At 52.6% G+C, this 14,213-nt stretch overlaps 1 protein-coding gene across 1 annotated transcript in view; it reads left to right on the forward strand.

The window, feature by feature from the left end:
- Positions 1 to 11,173: 11,173 nt before the first annotated feature.
- The window catches only part of ATP6V0A4 (ATPase H+ transporting V0 subunit a4), a 53,378-nt gene continuing 50,338 nt past the window's right edge, over positions 11,174 to 14,213 (forward strand). The window contains exons 1-3 of the mRNA XM_004608230.2: positions 11,174 to 11,290; positions 13,646 to 13,724; positions 13,937 to 14,031. Of these exons, the coding sequence (XP_004608287.2) occupies positions 11,174 to 11,290; positions 13,646 to 13,724; positions 13,937 to 14,031 (291 nt within the window). The remainder of the gene's footprint in view (positions 11,291 to 13,645; positions 13,725 to 13,936; positions 14,032 to 14,213) is intronic.

The following is a 14,213-nucleotide window of genomic DNA, read 5'->3' on the forward strand; positions in this document are numbered from 1 at the left end:
AATAACTATACTCTCCAAAAAATGAACAATGTACCGAGGTGAGTGACATGTTTCGTTTCTTCAGTTTCTTTCCTGGGTCTCCAAGAGCGGGGGAGCTGTGTGTGTCTGCGGCTGCATTCGTTCTGTTGCCTTCTATTATTTTATTGGTGCATTTCCCCCCCACATTTTGGTGAAAGGTCCTCTTCAGCAGTGCCCAGGAGCCTAGTGGCCACTCCAGGTGACAGCCTAACAGTTAAGCACGTGGGCCAGGTGTTTCAGGCCCTTGGGTCTAGGACCACACCTGACCAGGCCAAGGATCAAACTGGAGGCCTAGGGCTAAGAGGGATAGTACAGTGGTTAAGGCACTTGCCTTCTAAGCGGCTGACTCAAGTTTGATCTCCAGTACCCCAGATGGTTCCCTGAGCACTGTTAAGAGTGATCCCTGAGTAAGTAAGTAAGGGAATGATCCCTGGGAGTAAGGTCCTGAGCACCACCAGGTGTGGCCTCAAAACCAACACCTGAACTAAACTTGAGGCACAGTGCTCACAGTCCAACCCTTGGACTGTCTCCTGAGCCTTTGTTGATATAGATAAAGAAAACCTGACCCCATAGAAACACAAGGTTAAAAAGGAAAATATCAGGGTTGGAGCGACAGCACAGAGGGGAGGGTGTTTGTCTTGTATACGGCTGACCTGGGTTCGATTGTAGCATTCCATATGGTCCTCCTAGTATCACCAGACTAATTCCTGAGTGCAGAGCCAGGAGTAACACCTGAGCATCAACAGGTGTGGCCCAGAAAAGAAAAAAAATAAAGTGAACATCACTGGGCTTGTTGTCTTTCTGAAACAGTTGGCTATTTCTCTTTGAAACCTCACCAAAACACTTACCCAGCAGTTATTTTGAAAAGCTTAACTGTCTTGTGTAACATGAAAATGAATCACTAACCTTTTCTCTAAAATCCATTGGTTAATCGGGCACTTTTGAAAGATCATCGGCTCCTCTGTGATTACACGGCATCTTTTATTGGCCTTTACAAAAGTCCCACGAGTCATGTGGCTTTTCCCATCGTATGCCATATTTCATTTTGCTCTTTACCTATAGAAATATAATGCGTGGTTCTTTGCATTACATGGAATGTGTAAATATTCCCATTGAAGAACCCACATCAGAAAAGTTTCTAGTGTTGAGAAGCTGTCAACGTCATTGGCAGAGCAAGTTTTCTGAAATTATAATTGTTGTTGGAAAGCTACAATTTTATCGTTGGCAACATGGGTGCCAGTTGTTCTTGGACGTGCCGGCATCATCATATGGATGTCTTAAAGAAAGTGCTGCCAAATACTAGAGTCTGAATAACTGTAGTTTGTCAGCTGTTCTTTCACATAAAAATGGCCTTGTGGGGGGCTGGAGTGATAGTACAGCAGGGAGGGCGTTTGCCTTGCGCGCTATCGACCCGGGTTTGATTCCCTGCATCCCATATGGTCCCCTGAGCACCGGCAGGAGTAATTCCTGAGTGCAGAGCCAGGATTAACCCCTGTGTATTGCCAGGTGTGACCCGAAAAGAAAAAAAATGGCCTTGTGGGCTGGAGAGACGGTACAGCAGGACGGGCGCTTGCCTCGCATGAAGCAGACCCCAGTCTGATGTAGCACCACACAGTCCCTTCAACCCTGACAGGAGTGATCCGTGAGCACAGAGCCAGGAGTAAGCTCTGAGCACTGCTGGCCTCAGAAACAACCAACCAAACAAATTAAAATGTCTTTTTTTAAAGTTTTTTCTTTAAAAATTAAAAAAAAAACTTAATAAATATCTTTTAATTGAATCATTGTGAAATATATCTTGAGAAAGCTGTTCACGATTAAGTTCCAGTCACAGTGTTCCAACATACATTTCCCAGCACCAGTGTCCCCGGGGTCCCTCCTATCACCCCAATCCCCCAGCCTCCAGCCTGTCTCAATGGCAGATTCTTTTCTTCTCTGTCTCTCTCTGTCTCTGTCTCTCTGTCTCTCTCTCTGTCTCTCTCACTCTCTTCCTCTTGGGCATTGTTGTTTGCAATACAGAAACTGAAAGGTTATTAGGAATATCCCTTTACCTACTTTTTTTTTTCTTTTTGGGTCACACCTGGCGCTGCACAGGGGTTACTCCTGGCTCTGCACTCAGGAATTACCCCTGGCCGTGCTCAGGGGACCATATGGGATGCTGGGACTTGAACCCGGGTCGGCCCTATGCAAGGCAAATGCCCTACCCGCTGTGATATCTCTCCAGCCCCCCCCCCCCCCTTTACCTACTTTTAACACAGTTCTTATTCAGCATGACCCTTTCCAGCTATTATTGTCAAACTGTTCCTTCTCTATCTTACCGACCCCCCACCCCACACACACTTGTGGTTGACTCCAACCATTGGCCAGTTGTCCTGGTCCCTGTTTTCCCTGGCCATGGATATATTAGTCTCCCTGACCCTGGGCTCAGTCATAGTGGTACCCAGGGACCAGGGAGCTGAGTTCCATATACATCCTATCTCTGTCCCTCTTCTTCTGACTTGTTTCACTCAGCATGAGACCCTCCATGTCCATCCATTTGTAGGCAAATTTCATGACTTTATTTTTTCTAACAGCTGCATAGTATTCCATTGTGTAGATGTGCCATAGTTTCTTTATCCATTCGTCTGTTCTTGGCACTCAGGTTGATTCCAGATTCTGGCTATTGTGAACAGTGCTGCAGTGAACATATAGGTGCAGATGTCATTTCTACTGTGCTTCTTCTTCTTTTTTTTTTTTTTTTTTTGCTTTTTGGGTCACACCTGGCGATGCTCAGGACTTACTCCTGACTCTGCACTCAAGAATCACTCCTGGCAGTGTTCGGGGGACCATATGGAATGCTGGGAATCGAACCCAGGTCGGCTGCGTGCAAGGCAAACACCCTACCCACTGTGCTATCGCTCCAGCCTCTCTACTGTGCTTCTTTGCACCCCCAGGATATATTCCCAGAAGTGGTACAGCTGGGTCAAAATGGGAGCTCAATTTTTAGTTTTTTGAAGAATGCCCATATTGTTTTCCAAAGAGGCTGGACCAGTCGGCATTCCCACCATCAATGGAGGAGCGTCCCTTTCTCCCCACGTCCGTGCCAGCACTGGTTGCCCTTGTTCTTTTGGGTGTGTGCCAGTCTCTGTGGCGTGAGAATGGTCTTTTAGCAACAGCAAAACACCTAGTTTGGTCAAGAGCGCTCAACATTGCTTTCTCTTTATATCTGCGGGGCCGGGGCTTGAACTCAGGGCCTCCCACATGCAGAGTGAGTCCCTGGAGCTGTGAGCATCATTGTGCTGTGTCTGCGGAGGACTAAGGCCTTGACCTCTCCGTGCCAGACTTGCCAGGCTGGTGCGTTCGCCCCGGAGCCATCTCCCGGCCCCCTATAGTCTTTGAGCTTCCGAATTCGGTCCTACTCACCGCTCCCCCCGCGCCCCCACCTCTTCCTGCACGCTGCCTCCCTCACTTTCTTTGCCCTGTAAGCCCCTTCTATCCCCAGAATGCCTCCCCGAGCCTGGGCTCAGTCACGGGGGCACCCAGGGACCCAGGGAACTGAGTTGCACCCTGTGGGTGCCTGCCAAACCATCTATGCTAACTCACGGATCCGCTTCCTGATAGCTGAGCACCAACTCTGGATCCTCCCCCTCCCCCTTTACCACTTATTAGCTGAACTATCTTGAACGGTCTGCTTCTCTGCCTCAGTTTCCCCATAGGACATGAACAAATAATTACAAGCATCTGAGTAGGATTGATTTTTTTGTGGTTTTGTACATTTGTCTGTGTGTGTGTGTGTGTGTGTTGTGTGTGTGTGTGTGTGTTAGCCACCGAGCTGTCAGTGCTTGGGCCACCCTAGCAGTGCTTGGGGGGCCTCTAGAGCCACACCCAGCAATGTTTGGGGGACAGTGTGGTGCCAGGGATGGAAGCAGTAGCGACCGCGTGCAAAGCCTATACCCTAACCTGTGTCTCCCAACTCTCTTGTGTCTTAATTAACCCTTGGTCAGTTTCACCTATATCTGAGCTGTGGGCATGAGGATTATCTAGTCCTACTTCCTCCTGGACTCCTCGGGATCAGGGGTCATCACACACACCTCGGCCCTGCAGCAGTCAGGGGGCCTTTCCCTGCATACCACAGCACACTGCAGGCCCCAGGTGCTGTTTGTTTAATTATGTGTTGCTTTTAGGTCACACCCAAAAACAATGCTCAGGGCTTACACCTGACTTCTCCTTCAGGAATTGCTCTGGGTGATGCTAGGGCCCCTGTGGGATGCCGGGATAGAATCCATATTGCTTTCCTTAGAGGCTGGACCAGACGGCAGTCCTCCCCACAGTGAGAGTTGTTCACAAGAATTCATTACATTTAATATTCGAACACCAATCCCACCACTGTTGCACCTTCCCACCACCATATTTCAAATGTTTCCACCCTATATCCCAAACCATCACCCCCAAAGCAGAACCAAAACAATTAATTTTGTATTGCTTGTTATGAATAATCCCCTAAAAATGGTCCAATAAAATTTCCTTAGAGGAAAGTGTGTGAAGATTGTTGTATTTCATCCTGAAGCCAGGATAAGCCTTTGTTTAGGAGATTACTAACATGCTAGTTACCGCCCATCAAATGTTGTGTGCTGCTCTTGGTACATCAGTGATGTAGAGTATGAGAGGTCAGGTGGCATTCATAGCCGCACGCTCCAGGAATCCTAAACTTTAGAATACGATCACACGGCAGATTCCCTCATTGGGTGAGGCTCGTCCGAGCCTGTGGAGAGCAACTGTGAGCATGGCCGTGATTGAGTTCTGGAGGTTTATGGCTGCCGGGGCTCTGTTGGGGTGGGGAGGGAAGCTTACCCGCCTCCTCTGAGTTGCCCCTGGTGAAGAAAGCCTGGTGTGGGGATCTGGAGGCATTTTGGTCCCCCACCAAAACCAAAAGAGAAAAAGAAAGAAGGGAAGGAAGGAAGGAAGGAAGGAAGGAAGGAAGGAAGAAGGGAGGGAAGGAAGGAAGGAAGGAAGGAAGGAAGGAAGGAAGGAGGGAAGGAAGGAAGGAAGGAAGAAGGGAGGGAAGGAAGGAAGGAAGGAAGGAAGGAAGGAAGGAAGGAGGGAAGGAGGGAAGGAGGGAAGGAAGGAAGGAAGGAAGGTAAGAGGGAAGGAGGGAAGGAGGAAAGGAAGGAAGGAGGGAAGGAAGGAAGGAAGGTAAGAGGGAAGGAGGGAAGGAGGGAAGGAGGGAAGGAGGAAAGGAAGGAAGGAGGGAAGGAAGGAAGGAAGGAGAGAAGGAAAGAAGGAAGAAAGGAAGAAAGGAGGGAAGGAAGGAAGGAAGGAAGAAGGGAGGGAGAGAAGGAGAGAAGGAAGGAAGGAAGAAAGGAGGGAAGAAAGGAAGGTAAGAGGGAAGGAGGGAAGGAAGGAAGGAAGGAGGGAAGGAAGGAAGGAGGGAAAGAAGGAAGGAGGGAGGGAGGGAGGGAAGAAAGGAAGAAATGAGGGAAGGAAGGAGGGAAGAAGGGAAGAGGGAAGGAAGCAGGGAAGGAAGGAAAGAGGGAAGGAGGGAAGGAAGGAAAGAAGGAAGAAGGAGGGAGAGAGGGAAGGAAGGGAGAAATGAGGGAAGAAGGGAAGGAAGGAGGGAAGGAAGGAAAGAGAAAAGGAGGGAGGGAGGGAAGGAAGGAGGGAAAGAGGGAAGGAAGGAAAAGGGAAGGAGGGAAGGAAAAGGGAAGGAAGTAAAGAAAGGAAGGAAAGAGGGAAGGAGGGAAGGAAGGAAGGAAGAAAAGGAAGGAAGGAAGGAGAGAAGGAGGGAAGGAGGGAAGGAGGGAAGGAGGGAACGAACGAACTAGAAACGTTTCTTCCTTTCCTTCCTTCTTCCTTTTTCTCTTTTGATTTTGGTGGGGGGTACACGGGGCAGTGCTCAGGGGCCATGTGGGCGTGGATCTGGGCCCCTCCGGGGCGCTGTCTCTCTGGCCCGGCAAATGCTGGATTCTGAGCGCACCTTCCCCGACCACTTCTCTGGATTGCCTCTCTTCGTTTCTCTAGGGCAGGGGCGGGGAATGTCCGGCTGTGGGCCGATGGGGCCCTTGAAATCTTGTGGTCTGGCCGTGGTGCAAGACAGGGCAGACTGGAATGCATCTTGTCAACTGCCCCGGTCCATCTGCCCGGACTGCATGTCCCATAGAGGACATTCTACGTACTCAAACAGCCCTCGGCAGGGCGCAGGTTCCCTGGCCCTACGATCGTGCTGCCTCACTGCCTCACCGTCCTGCTCGTTCCTTCTCTGCTGGTTGACCTTCCCATGCACATTGGCTTGAGGCGGGGGGGAGTTTTGTTCTGTTCTCAGAGTCCAGCGGAGAGGACACACAGTGGGTGTTTGATAAATATTAAGTGAACAGACAAAAACATTTATTACAGTTTGGCTTATGTTCTGTTTTTTGTTTTGGGGACTCACCCAGTGAGGTTTAGGGCTTACTCCTGGCTCTGCACTCAGGGTTCACTTCTGGTCAGGGACCATATATGGTGCCAGAGATCAAACCGGAATCAGCCTCATTCCAGACAAGTGCCTTAACCCCCGTCCTATCTCTCTGGCCCTCAAGCTAACCTTTATCCTGTATTTTCCAAAGCAGTGGTTCCAATTCGATCATGCGCCAGAATGACTTATTGAAAAGGGCAAATCTCAGAAGATGTGGCTCTTTGGACTCTGTTGGGATGTTTGATATTACAGGTTCATGATTGAATTTCAGTGATGACGGCGTCATGATAATTATGTGGGCTATCTACAGGAGAGCTATCTGTAGGAGAGGTACCTTATCTTCGAGAGGTGCCTACGGCAATGTTTTGAAAGAACAGAACACATCAAATTTGCTTTCGATAATCTGTGCTGTATGGACAGGAGAAATAGTGAGAAATAGTGAGTGCCACCCACCTGGAGTTCCTACGTTCTATCCCTTCATGGCAAGTGTGACCCCAGAGTCCACAGCAAAGGTGCCGCCCCAGGACATAGCAACAAAAAAAGGAAGGACTAACTTTAGAGAGAGCGCTGCAAACCTGGGTTTGATCTCCAGCACCCCCTACCGTCTCTTGAGCCCCGCCAGGAGTGAGCCCTGAGCATAGAGCCCAGATCACAGCCAGGTGTAGCCCCCCAAACCCAAACCCAAAAACTAAAGGAACAAGCACTGTCGCACTGTCGTCCAGTTGATCATCAATTTGCTCGAGCGGGCATCAGTAACGTCTCCATTGTGAGACTTGTTGTTATTATTTTTGGCATATCGAATACGCCACGGGTAGCTTGCCAGGCTCTGCCGTGCGGGCGGGATAGTCTCGGTAGCTTGCTGGGCCCTCTGAGAGGGGTCCCTCTCAAAGGAACAAGAAAGAAACAAAAAATTCAGCGACTGAGAAAGGTTAGTGGCATGAGCCTAGGGGCTCTTTATCTTATTCTCCTTAAGAAAGTCCAACGGAACCAGAAAACCCACCACATGGATGGTCCTAGGGCATAGTTTATGGGTGCCCTGCGGGTCCATGTATGTGTGGGTGGGCGGAGTCTGCAAGCCTGCTGGAGAAGCAGCTTTGGCAAGACTCAGCAGCTGGTGGCAGGCCGACCCTCCGGGCAGGGCAGCCGGCCCAGGGGACAAAGGCCCCTTCACCTGCCAGAGTAGCCATCTCCTGGGATGCCAGGCCGGGGGGCGTGAGGAGGAGGAGGTCCCACCTCTCCACGCTGTGTCCACGGTCCCTACATTTTATTTTATTTTTTTAAATTTTTTTATTTTTTTGGTTTTTGGGTCACACCTGGCGATGCACAGGGGTTATTCCTGGCTCTGCACTCAGGAATTACTCCTGGCAGTACTCAGGGGACCATATGGGATGCTGGCATTTGAACCCGGGTCGGCCGCGTGCAAGGCAAACGCCCTACCCGCTATGCTATCACTCCAGCCCCCTTTCCCGACATTTTAGCCACTGGTCCGTTTGGGGCAGCCTGGGGGGACACACCCGGCGGTGCTCAGGGCTTCCTCCAGGCTCTGCGCTCAGAGAGGACCCCTGGTGAGACTCGGGGGACCACATGGGGTGCTGGGGATCAAACTCAGATGGCAGGACACGCGGCCATTCCCAGGGTCCTCCTGTTGACTGGCTGTGGAGTTTCTGAACAGGGCTGCTGACCTCATGGTTGCAGGGAGAGGGGGGTTTCCTCTGCCGCCCTCCTTGCCAATGCCCCGGGGTATCTTGCGGATCACTGGGCTGTGTCAGTACCCTGGCAGCTTGTCTGGGATGCTTCCAGGGTGTCAGGCAACCCTCTTTCCAAACCCGGGAGGCGCAGGCTGGGGGGCGGGGGTTAATCACCTTCCCTCAGGAGACTCCTGCGGGCCGGCCGACCGGGTGGGGCCCCAAGGTCGCGGCTGAGGACACAGGGGGGTGGGGAGGGAGGCCAGGGGGTTTGAACAGGGCTGGCCGGCCCGGCAGGTTCCCGGCTGTCACCCAGGCCGGGCCGTGTTGATACAACAGTCCTCTGGGCTCTGCGGGCGCCCGGAGACCAGAAGCGCCGCCGAGTCCTGGCCAGGCCGGTCCTGCCCAGCCGCCACTCGCCGGCCAGCCGGCTGCTCGCTGCGGGCCCCCGGGGCTCCCAGCGCCTCCAGTCACTGCCAGGACCCATCGGACCACACCGGGTAAGGACATCTGGGGAGTGCGCGGGGCCGGGGGCTGGGCTCCCGTCTAGGGGAACGCAGAGGATTGCTCAGAAAGGCCCGCGCGCTCGGGCGCGCACGCACGCGAACAGTTGGGGCTGGAGGGGGCGCGCGGAGGAGGCGCCTTGCAGAAGGTGACCCAGGGATCTGAGCACGCGTCTGGGGGAAGGGAGGAGCTGGCAAGTGGGTTCTGAGCCCTGCTTGGCAGGTGAGCTGGACTGGCACCCAGGGCCCGCGGGGCCCGGCGCTGACCACGCAGGCTCTGGCCACACAGGCCGAGGCTGCGATTGCACCTGGGTTGGGGTCGGCGGGTCTGGGTGGGGGGGACCAGACTCCCATGAGTTAAGGACCCTGTTGTGGAGTACAAAGGAGAAAATTCTTGGGGGGAGGGAAGGGCTGGAAGGGGTGACGCAGGGGGCGGGTCTGAGTCCTTGGGGAGAGCAGCGTGGAGGGGGTAGTGATGGGCTGGAGAGAATCCGCACTGAGTCGTGCAGAAGGAGAAAGCAGAGGGGAGTCGGGATTGACCCTGGGGCTGCGGCGCTGCTGTGGTCCTGGGTCCCGGGTGTGGGTCTTCTGTGGTTGTGGCCAGTGGCGTGGCAGGGACACGCCGGGCTTCAAACCCTGGTACGTTATATGGATCCCCTCCAAGCTCCACTGAGCTTCGCCAGGTTGGGCTTTGGGGAGTCTAGTTTGTGGGGCCTTTATTTGGGGGGGGGCACACCCGGTGGTGCTCAGGGCTCAGTCTGTGCTCCGTGATCACTCCTGGAGGTGCTCAGGGGACCATATGGGGTGTGGGAGGTAGAGCCTGGTTGGCCTCACAAGGCAAATGCCCTACCAGCCTCTGTTGGGGTCTTTTATAGCTCCAGCCCCCATGGGGTCTTCTATAGCTGCAGCCCCTGTGGAAGCTTCTAAGGGCCTTTCAGTGAATCCAAGATGGTCCTTTTCCCAGTATAAGGTGTTCGCAACAATTTAGTTGATCATAGGTGTGTTTTTCGTTTGCTTGTCTTGACTTTTCCTTTTCCTTCTGGTGGTGCTCCTGGTTTGTTCCCGACTCTGCACTCAGGAATCCCTCCTAGCGGTGCTTGGGGGGGTCATGTGAGGTGCTGGGGATTCAAGCTGGGGTCTGCCTGGTGCAAGGCAAGCATCCTGCCCACGGCTCTAGCTCTCCAGCCCAGGGCTCAGTTGTATTCATTAGATTCCCCCCCACTTCCGCTGCTGTTAGTGGGTATTTAGCGGAGAGCTATTTCTTAGCCTTTCATATGCAGTATTACTGTGCATGAATGTTTTTCACATAGGCCACATTTATCGAGTGGCACAGAGTGGGGGAAATTTGGGGTCCTGGGCATGAATGATATGGGCTGTGATAGAGATTGAAACCGTTGCTCTCAAGAGGAGAAGTACACATTTGCAGTGTAGTTGTTAAGGATGTCTATGCAGGGGCGGGACCAGCACAGCAGGTAAAGTGCTTGTCCTGCAGCAGCCCACTGGGCTTCAAACCCTGGTACCTTAGATGGACCCCCAAACACTGCCAGGAGTGATTCCTGAGCACAGAGCAGGAGTAAGCTCTGAGCACCACCAGGTGTAACCCCCAAACCAAACCAAACCAAATCAAACCAAACCAAACCAAACCAAACCAAACCAAACCAAACCAAACCGAAAGGTAGGTATGTGAACATATGTGCATGAAATGCCTGTTTTTTTTTTTTTGTTTTGTTTTTGGGTCACACCCGGCGATGCACAGGGGTTACTCCTGGCTCTTCACTCAGGAATTACCCCTGGCATTGCTCAGGGGACCATATGGGATGCTGGGATTAGAACCCGGGTCGGCCGCGTGCAAGGCAAACGCCCTACCCGCTGTGCTATCGCTCCAGCCCCAAAATGCCTGTGTTTTTATTGATTTTTGAAATTTATTTATTTATTTATTTAGCTTTTTGGGTCACACCTGGCATTGCTCAGGGGTTACTCCTGGCTCTGCACTCAGGAATTACTCCTGGTGATGCTCGGGAGACCATATGGGATGCCGGGAATCGAACTGGGGTTGGCCGAGTGCAAGGCAAACGCCCTCCTCGCTGTACCATTGCTCTGGCCCAATGCCTGTGTCTTTATAATATCACAACATGAACCCAAAAATCGTAATTTTTTTGGTTTGGTTTGGTTTGGGGGCCACACTTGGTGATACTCAGGGGTTACTCCTGGCTCTGCACTCAGGAATTTTATTCCTGGCAGATATTAGGGACCATCCAGTTTGCTGGGGACCAAACCTGGGCTGGCCAGGTGCAAAATAATCATCCTACCCATCGTCCTACCCCCCAGACCCAGATTCACCTTTTACTTTCAAAAAAGGGAAAGCGGTCGTGTCTAAAGAAATATGGCAGCAGAGACCGAGACAGACAACTGCGTGTCCATGAGCGAACACGGACTCCCCCAGAGGGAATCAGCCTTGCGTACCTGAACTGCGGGCGGCCCCCCAGTTGCTCACCCGTGTGATCTCAGTGCTCCTTTCCTCCGCAGGCCAAGGCGGGATCACGATGGCGTCCGTGTTCCGGAGCGAGGAGATGTGCCTGTCGCAGCTCTTCCTCCAGGCGGAGGCTGCCTACTGCTGCGTGGCCGAGCTGGGAGAGCTGGGGCTGGTGCAGTTCAAAGACGTAGGTGCCGGGTTCCAGGGAGACCAGCCTGAGCTGGACGCCAGGGGAACCCGCGGTACGGGTGCTGACAGGGCTCACTGGGCGGATGACTCGCAAACATGTTCTTCCTGCAGCTGGGCCTCCTTCACCAGAGTGTTTGACACTCTAGTTTTTTTTTTTTTTTTTGCTTTTTGGGTCACACTCGGTGATGCACAGGGGTTACTCCTGGCAGTGCTCAGGGGACCATATGGGATGCTGGGAATCGAACCCGGGTTGGCCGCATGTAGGGCAAACGCCCTCCCCACTGTGCTATCACTCAAGCCCCTCTTTTTTTTTTTCTTTTGCTTTTTGCGTTTGACACTCTAATGCAGTTGCCCCCTGTCCACTGGATGGGTCTGTAGACACCACTGCATTGTATCACTGCAGAACCAGGGCACATACTCACTTCCTGTCCACATAGCGTTGGAATGGCCATGGTCAGCTAAGGCGAGATGACCGAGCTGGGTCCCAGGACAGGAATCCCTGAGCAGTCAGCCTGCGTCCCTGGACAGGCAATGGGGAACAGATGCTCTGAACAGTGGTACTGGGGGCTAGTGGGTGACCCCCGGGCCGGAGGCCGTGCCCCATGGTGCTCACCCATGTGACCTAGGGCAGTGTTCAGAGATCATTACTGAGCTTTAGAGTCCAGTGAAGAGCACTGGGCTCTTGACTTGCTCGCCAAGGTCAAGGCCAACATTATTCTTGCAGAGAAGGGTCAGGCCTTGCTCCTGGACCCCCCTGTTCCCCACACAGGGCCTGGCAGGAGGTGACTCTTCCTCACACCCCAAGTTGTGGGCTGTGTGTGGCCGCGCGTTGCGTTGCACGCAGTTGGCCGTTTTCCAGGTCCCCTCTGAACTGGGACTAGGTTGAGGTGTTATGGCCACGTTAATGGCAAAGGCAGCTGAGTGTCAGGACCCGTTAGTTGTCAGAGGATTTTTTTCTAGAAGCGCTAGGTGGAGGGGGGAGGGTCCAAGGGGAAGCCTTTTGGGGTAAATCATTATGGTGCAGGCCAGAGAGGTGACACAGAAATTAGGGTGCTTGCCTTGCATGTGGCAGACCCTGATTTCATCCCTGGAACCCCAGCTAAGCCCTGAACGCCATTGGGGGTGGCCTCCTCCTCTCCATCTTAAAGGAATCATCAAATAAATGAATACCCCCGCCACTGTGTCCTGGGCCTGCGTGTGGAGCTGTGCGTGGGCCAAAGGTTCCTCCAGCCACATCCTCCAGGAAAGCCAGGAGTGGAGCTGGGGGCAGGCTCTGCCCCCTCACTCCTGAAGTGTGTCCCCCCCACCCCCACACCCTGGTCTGTCTTCTCTCCTCAAGTTATTGATATTTTTGAACTTTTTATTGAGCCACTGGGAGATACAGTTACAAAGCTTTCATGATTGAGTTTCAGTCATACAATGATCAAGCACCCATCCCTCCACCAGTGCGCATTATCCACCACCAATGTCCCCAGTGTCCCTCCCACCACCCCCACCCCATCCCGTCTCTTGCCTCTGTGGCAGGCACCTTTCTTCTTACTCTCACTCTACTTTTGGGAATTATGGTTTGTAATACAGATACTAAGAGGTCATCAATGTCTGGTCCTTAGTCTACTTTCAGCATGCATCTCCCATCCCGAGTGAGCCCTCTAACCATCAGTTACTTAGTGATCCCTTTTCCCCCTAGCTCATGAGGCAGACTTTCAAACCATGTAGCAATGCTCCTGGCCCTTATTTCTGCTGTCCTTAGGTGTTAGTCTCATGCTATTTGATATTCCACAAATGAGTGCAGTCATTCTATATATGTCCCTCTCTTTCTGACTCATTTCACTTAGCATAATACTCTCTACGTCCATCCACTTATAAGCAAATTTTATGATTTCATCTTTCCTAACAGCTGCAGAGTATTCCATAGTGCAGATGTACCAGAGTTTATTTTCTTTTTTCCTTTTTGCTTTTTGGGTCACACCCAGTGATGCTCAGGGGTTACTCCTGGCTCTGTACTCAGGAATCACTCCTGGTGGTGCTCAGGGGACAATACGGGATGCTGTGAATTGAACATGGGTTGGCCATGTGCAAGGCAAATGCCCTACTCGCTGCAAATGCCTTATCCAGCCCCCATACCAGAGTTTCTTTAACCAGTCTTCTGTTGTCTGACACTTGGGTTTTTTTCCAGATTTTGGCTATTGTGAACAATGCTGCAATAAACATACAAGTGCAGATGTTATTTCTACTGTTTTTTTTTTCATCCCTGGGAGCTCAATTTCTAGTTTTGGGAGGAATGTCCGTATTGTTTTCCAAAGGGGCTGCACTATTCGACATTCCCACCAACAATGAATGTTCCCTCCCCCAGTTAAATGTGAACGTGAACAGCTTCCAGAGGAAATTCGTGAATGAAGTGAGGAGGTGTGAGTCCCTGGAGCGCATTCTCCGTAAGTCAGTTCTTTGCTTGGGGGCTGGCGGGGCACAGAGCCCAGAACCACGGGGACGAACATGTCCCCCGGGGGCCACGCTTCTCCAGCTGAGCCCAGAGATGGGGTGAGGGCAGTGGGAGGGGGAGGGGGCGGCTGTCCGCTGGGCCCCACTCTTCAGGGAGGGGAAGTGGCTGTTTTGTGGAACTCTCTCTGGGCATGTGCTGCTTCAGGTTTTCTGGAAAATGAGATGGAAAACGAAATTGTGATCCGGCCACCTGAGAAGTACCCCCAGACTCCTCTGCCCCGGGAAATGATCGCCCTGGAGGTAGGTGCTGGTGGCTGGTTGTCACTCACCCAGCCTGTGCCCCATCACGGAGGAGCTGGAGTGCGTTTCTTGGTCGCCCACTTGTCAAAGTGGACCCCTGCCCTCCATCCCCTCCCCAAGCCCATAGTATGCAACGTATGGAGCCCCAGTACTGTTCTCTAGTGAGGGACATTCCAGCTGGT

Source organism: Sorex araneus, chromosome 1 (genome assembly GCF_027595985.1).
Source record: "Sorex araneus isolate mSorAra2 chromosome 1, mSorAra2.pri, whole genome shotgun sequence".
Lineage (NCBI taxonomy): Eukaryota > Metazoa > Chordata > Mammalia > Eulipotyphla > Soricidae > Sorex > Sorex araneus.